This window comes from Trachemys scripta, chromosome 14 (genome assembly GCF_013100865.1).
Source record: "Trachemys scripta elegans isolate TJP31775 chromosome 14, CAS_Tse_1.0, whole genome shotgun sequence".
Lineage (NCBI taxonomy): Eukaryota > Metazoa > Chordata > Testudines > Emydidae > Trachemys > Trachemys scripta.
This window is the reverse complement of record NC_048311.1, coordinates 40,058,203-40,064,705: the sequence shown is the minus strand read 5'-3', so window position 1 is coordinate 40,064,705 and position 6,503 is coordinate 40,058,203. Positions and strand designations below refer to the sequence as shown.

Sequence of the window (6,503 nt, the reverse complement as noted above, 5' to 3'; positions counted from 1 at the left end):
TGGGGAGTGGGGTCTAGTGGTTGGGGGGCTGGGAGTCAGGACTGGGGGTTCTATCCTCAGGGCACTGCACGGACCCTGACCGAGATCAGGGCCCCCGTTGGGCTTGGCACTGCACAGACCTTGGCTGGAAGCAGCAGCCCCCAAACCTTTTGTTTTCATCACACACAAAAACAAACAAATTAACCCCCCCCAAAAAAAACAACTTCAACAAAAACCCTCAACTTTTTAGTCCCCCTAAAAAATTTTTGTAGTTGCTGAAAAACTAAACAACGGTCTGCATTTGGGTTTTCAATTTAGACGTTTCGATGAAATCAGACATTGCCCTCCTGTGTGGCAAACTGCCCCCCTTTGCCCCACTCCCGTTTTCGACCCACTCTGCAGCAGACATGCAGGGCCGCCCAGAGGATTCAGGGGGTCTGGGGCAAAGCAATTTTGGGGGCCCCTTCCATAAAAAAAAAGTTGCAATACCATAGAATACTATATTCTCGTGGGAGCCCCTGTGGGGCCCGGGGCAAATTGCCCCACTTGCCTCCCCCCTCTGGGCGGCCCTGCAGACATGACCCTTCTGGAGCGGGGAGATAGCCAGAGGGCCTTGGTCTTGGGGTGGGGTCTGATTTGTCACTCTACTACTTTATTGAGATGGGATCAGTCTTCGGGTAGCTCCGTGATGCAAACTGGATGTAAAGCCGCAGATGGTGGGGGCAGGGAGGGGGAGCAGACCAGATAGCAAATGTGACAAATTGGGACACTTTTCGGGAGTGGAGGGAGGGGAAGTTGTGTATATAAGACAAAGCCCCTAATATTGGGACAGTCCTAATAATATTGGGATGTCAGGTCACGGGGAGGCGGGGGGAATCTCCCCAGAGCAGGGTAAAGGTCCCAGGCAGGGGTCCCCTCCAAACTGGTTGGCGAGGGCTGGTCACGTCTGGAAGCCGCTTGTATGTGTCGGTCGGTCGGAAGAATTCAAGGAACGCATGGGGTGCTGTCGGGATGGAATGTCCTGAACCAGACGCCCCCGCGACCTTCGTCACCCTCGGGACTGATTACGAAATCGGCCCTGGCACCGCCTAGCATGTTACAACATCCCCGCTGGATGCCTGGCGCTGGGTGCTGCTAATGAGGAATGACAGGGTTGGGTCGAGGGGGGCGGCTTTCCCCTCTAGGGGGCGCTGGCTCTGTCCTGGCCCCAGGGCAGGGCGACTGGCTGGCAGGGGGAGTGAGGGAGATGGGATGGGGGTCTTTCCCCTCTAGGGAGCGCTGGCTCTATCTGTATCAGCAAATGTGTGTGTGTTGCTGTCTCGCACGCTCATGTGCACACACTGACACAATCACTGCAGGTGTCTCTGTGTATTGTGGTCGCTGTGTGTGTCATTGTGTCTGTGCCAGCATGTCTATGTGTAGTGCCAGATCTGTGTGTGTGTGAGTGCAAATGTCTGTGCATTACTCTGTGTGTGTGCGTTGCTGCCTGAGTGTGTATTGCCAGATCCATGCCCAGTGTGTGTGGCTAATGCGCTCTGTCTCTTTGTGGGAATGTGTGTTTATGTGTGCACCAGCGTGGCTGCGTATTGCCATCTCTGTGCCAATGTGTGTTGTTATTTGTGTGTTTGTCAGTGTGTGCATTGCTCTGTGTGTGTGTCAGTGTGTGCATTGCTGTGTGTGTATTGCTCTGTGTGTCAGTGGGTGCATTCCTGTGCGTGTATTGCTCTATGTGTCAGTGTGTGTGTCAGTGTGTGCGTTACTCTGTGTGTGTTAGTGTGTGTCAGTTTGCGCATTGCTCTCTGTGTGTCATTTTGTGTGTGTCTCAGTATATGCGTTGCTGTGTGTGTTGCTCTGTGTGTGTGTCAGTGTGTGTATCAGTGTGTGAGTTTTTGTGTGTGTCAGTCAGTATGTGCATTGCTCTGTGTGTGTGTCAGTGTGTGCATTGCTCAGCGTGTGTCAGTGTGTGCATTGCTGTGTGTGTATTGCTCTGTCAGTGTGCGTGTTGCTCTGTGTGTCAGTGTGTGTCAGTTTGTGCATTGCTCTGTGTGTGTGTCAGTGTGTTCACTGCTCTGTGTGGCTGTCAGTGTGGGTGTCAGTGTGTGCGTTGCTCTGTGTGTGTGTCAGTGTATGTGTGTGCCACTGTATGCGTTGCTCTCTGTGTGTGCGAGCATTGCCACCTCTGTGCGTTGCTGTCTCAGTGTGTGTCTTGTTGCGTGTGTGTGGCAGCGACACCGGTTGTGTTGCCATCCCTCTGCCAGCGTCTGCGCATGCGCTGCTCTGGCTCTGGCGCGGCGCACGTATTACTCTGCCTGTGTTTGCATCCAACTCCCCCTTCCTCACCGCGTCCCCCCTCCCCCCTTCCCGCTGGAGTCCGGGTCTCCCCGCAGCCACTTCAACAAAATAAAAACCTGCTCTCTCCTTCGAGCCGGAATCGAACCAGCGACCTAAGGATGACTCTGTCAGCGTTCTACAGTCCTCCGCTCTACCAGCTGAGCTATCGAAGGGAGATACTTGGGGCCCTGAGTCACGCCTCTTAGTGGCGATGCCTGGCAGGGCTGGGCAGGAGAGGCTGTGTCTGGGTCTTAGGTCTGCAGGTGTAAGAGAGCCCCAGCCTGTCACTCCCTTCTGCTTAGCAAACCACCGGTCAGAAGGGGTGTCTGGGCGTGTGTGTCACCATCTGTTTCTCTCTTTCATCCGGTCTGTCTCCTTCGCTCTCTAGGGTGACCAGAGAGCAAATGTGAAAAACCAGGACACTTTTTTTCTGTGTGTGGGGGTGGGGGGGGGAGGTATAGTTGCAAATATAAGACAAAGCCCCTGATATGGGGACGTCTGGGCACCCTACTCTCGTTCTGCCTGTTTCAATCTCTCTTTCACCAGCTTCCGCCTGCTGAGGGACCGGACACCTTTTCCACCTCGCTTTGTAATCTGGCTGCTTTGGGTGCATCTGTCAGGAGGTGGAGTTGTGGGGACTGGATGCGGTGCGCTCAGTGCATTTCTCTGTCGAGTTCATCCTTTCGGTGGGTGCGTTTTCCGTTGCACACCCCTCAATCGTTTCGAATAAAGGGGCGGGGACCCCTTTGGAAATCTTAGACACCGTCCACAGGCGGCAGATTGAAAACCACAGTTCTATGGTCATGACAACCGTCCGCAGACCCCTTAGACATTACCGGGGTCCCCTTAGACATGACCGGGGTCCGCGGACGACAGGTTGAAAATGGATCATGTCTAAATTGTGCCACTGGGTGTGTGTTAGACGGGATTCAATGGGGAAGGACAGTGTTTGTTTGCCACATCTTGCTCTGGGAAAGATGTTCTTTTTATACAATCATAGGACAACGGGAAGGGACCTCGAGAGATCATTTAGTCCAGTCCCCTGCACTCAAAGCAGGACTAAGTATTATCTAGACCATACCTGGCAGGTGTTTGTCTAACATGCTCTTAAAAATCTCCATTGATGGAGATTCCACAACCTCCCTGGGCAATTTATTCCAGTGCTTAACCATCCTGACAGTTAGGAAGTTTTTCCTAATGTCCAACCTAAACCTCCCTTGCTGCAATTTAAGCCCATTACTTCTTGTCCTAACCTCAGAGGTTAAGGAGAACAATTTACCTCCCTCCTCCTTGTAACAACCATGTACGTACTTGAAAACTATGATCATTTTCTTTCTTTCTCTCTGCCTCCTTCCATCTTCCCTGCCGCTCCAGTATCTAGCGTCACACTCTCTATAGCTCGGTGGGTGTTTCTCTTTCGCCAGCCTTCTCTGTCTGCCTTTATGTCTCGCAAGGGATGGATGGAAGAAAGAGAGACAGATGAGGAGGAAGAGGAGCAGGATCTGAGCAAAAAGCCAGGCAGAGAAAAGAGGTTAGTAACAAGGTAGATAGGCAGACACCACTCAGAAGAGTGACATAAGCAACCATGCTCATTCCTTCGATAGCTCAGCTGGTAGAGCGGAGGACTGTAGAATGCTAACAGAGTCATCCTTAGGTCGCTGGTTCGATTCCGGCTCGAAGGATGGGACTTTTTCCTGCCTGTTTTGAATATGATATCATCTAAGAGTGTCGGGATCAGGGGAGGGCAATAGCCCCTCTGTCAAAGGATGGATGTGTTTCTCTTCCCATATCTCCCTGCTTTCTGGACGCCTCCCAAGTCACTCCCTCAACTTCAGGTGCTCACGTTAGATGGGAAGATCTTTGCTGTCTGTGCAGCGCCCGGCACAATGGGGCCCTGATCTCAGCTGGGGCAGGGACTGTCTCTCCCTTTGTGTCTGTGCAGCGCCCGGCACAACCGGGCCCTGATCTCATCTGAAATAGCAGCTGGCCCTAATAGGGACAAAATTTAGGGTAATAACCTATCTCTCTGTGCATGTGCATCTTTAAAATTTGTCTCCCAAGACTGGATTATGAAGAACAGACAATGGTTGGAGCAAGAGGGCAGGGGTTGGATGTCAGGGCAGCTGGGTTTTATTCCCAGCTCTGGCAGGAGAGTGAGGGTCTCATGACTAGAGCTGGTGGGGGGTTGGGTGTCAGGACTCCTGGGTTCTATCCCCAGTTCTAGCAGGGGCAAGCTGGTCTAGTGCTTAGAGCATGGTGGCAAATGGGCGTCAGGACTCTTGGGTTCTACTTCCCCTCCTCACTGTTTAACCAGCAGCTAGACATCTGTGACTCAGTTTCTCCTTTGGTACAGTGGGGCAAATGCTTCCCTCCCTCTTGGGGAATGTCATTAACAAGCGTCTGCCGAGAGCAGGTGCCTTTCACAAGCTCTGCCTCGCTGTCAAGCTTTGATCTGTCTCTTCCTCTCCAGAGTTGGCTGGAGCTTGCTGGATTCTCCCCAGCTCTTTGCCCGGCATGGCATTTCCTGGCCTGGAGGCTCGGCCCTTTCACTAATTACAGTGATGACCTCCGGGCTCTTTGTCCTGCCTGTGCCCCTGACAGCCATTGTACATTTGGGCCAGGCCTAGCCCGTCCCCAAGATCAGAGCAGCGCCTCTCCACTGCGCGGGGCAGCATCATGGTAAGCCTCTTTTCACTGGGGAAACTGAGGCACCGGACCTTGCCTAAAGTCACACAGGGAGTTGGCGGCAGAGCCAAAGATAGACCCCGGGAGTCCTGACTCCCAACCCCCTGCCAGTTCTATCCCACTAGATCGCACTCCCTTCTCAGAGCTAGGCACAGAACCCAGGAGTCCTGGCTCCCAGCCTCCCCTGCTCTAACCCACTAGACCCCACTCCCCTCCCCGAGCCGGGGAGTAAACCCAAGAATCCTGGCTCCCAACCCCTGCGAGATCACAACACCTTTGCAGAACCAGTCAAACCCACACGCTGCCTGTGCCGCATTCCTGCCAGGGAGAGAAGCTGGCGGAGTGGAAGAACCAGACAGTTACGCAAGGGGATGTTTACCTGGAGCCTCTCCAGCCCCTAGGGGATGCTCCTCCCTCTCCGCCCACACCCTGCATAAAGGGGAAGGAGTTGCCCGAGCAAAGAGAAAGGAGCCATGGAAGGTCGGGGACCGGTGGCAGAGTTGCAGCGCTCCATCATCTGCCCTATCTGCAGGGGTCCCTTCAAGGACCCGGTGCTGCTGGACTGTGACCACAGCTACTGCCGAGCCTGCATCACGGGCCAGTGGGAGCGGGAGGGGGCAGGGGTGCTGTCCTGCCCCCAATGCCAGCAGGTCTTCGAGCGGCGCAGCCTGCGCACCCACGTCAAACTGGCCGTGGAGGTCAAGATCGCCCAGAACCTCAACGCCAAGACGGCCCAGGAGGCCAAGCCCCGTCGGCGGCGCGGCGGTTGGATCCCAGTGTCGGTCATGCCAGAGGGGCAGGTAGGTGGCTGGTTAACCTGTGGAATGCCCTGCTGCAGGATTCTAATCTGTGCACGGGAGGGTGGCCCGGGAGACAAAACACCAGGCTGGGCCACAGGACCCCTGGGCTCTTTTTCTGGCTTTGCCAGTGGCTTTGGGCACTTCACTCTCCCGAGCCTCAGTTTCCCCAGCTCTAAAATGGAACTAATGATCCTGACCTCCTTTGTGAAGCGCTTTGAACTCTGAAGATGAAAAGCACACGCGCAAGTGGTTATTATAATATAGGCTCCAGTGCAGCTCTCATTGCTGGGGAGCGGAGCGCCTACCCGTCGTGCATGACACAACGCACTGACACATCTGTCACCAGGTGTTCATTCTCCCAGCCACTCCACCACAGGGGAGACGCTTGTGCAGGGGAGTGTCTTGTTTTGGTAGGGTTGCTTTGTTGTTTTCTTAAATAATACAGGCATGGAGAGACTGGGGGACCCAGGGATGGGGGGGTATGAGGGGTCCACAGAAACGCTGCTATGGAGGGTGGGGGGAGAATGGGAGACTCTGGCTTGGGGGAGGGGGAAGGGGGGACACGCAGAACTCCTGGTGTGGGTGGGGGGGAGATGTGATTCATTGATTCCAAGGTCAGAAGGAGCCATTGTGATCTTCTGGTCTGAGCTTCTGTAGAGTGCAGGCCGAAGAACTGCCCCCCCAATAATTCCTACAGCGGCTCCTGGT

General features: G+C 54.4%; 3 protein-coding genes and 2 non-coding genes across 5 annotated transcripts in view; 2 read left to right on the top strand and 3 right to left on the bottom strand.

Moving 5' to 3' along the window:
• Positions 1-6,503, bottom strand: part of LOC117887100 (zinc finger protein 208-like) — an 882,934-nt gene that overhangs the window by 16,001 nt on the left and 860,430 nt on the right. The window lies entirely within an intron of this gene.
• Positions 1-6,503, bottom strand: part of LOC117886903 (zinc finger protein 345-like) — a 115,344-nt gene that overhangs the window by 63,435 nt on the left and 45,406 nt on the right. The window lies entirely within an intron of this gene.
• On the bottom strand, positions 2,396-2,483 carry TRNAY-GUA. The gene is given in 2 exon segments: positions 2,396-2,431; positions 2,447-2,483. It is a non-coding gene; the product is annotated as a tRNA-Tyr (tRNA).
• TRNAY-GUA lies at positions 3,905-3,992 on the top strand. Its single transcript is given in 2 exon segments — positions 3,905-3,941; positions 3,957-3,992. It is a non-coding gene; the product is annotated as a tRNA-Tyr (tRNA).
• Positions 4,109-5,796, top strand: LOC117887016 (RING finger protein 39-like; the record flags this gene model as incomplete). The annotated part of the gene is given in 1 exon segment (XM_034789249.1): positions 4,109-5,796. A coding segment is annotated over 1 exon segment (328 nt), but the record flags the coding sequence as incomplete, so codon positions are not given.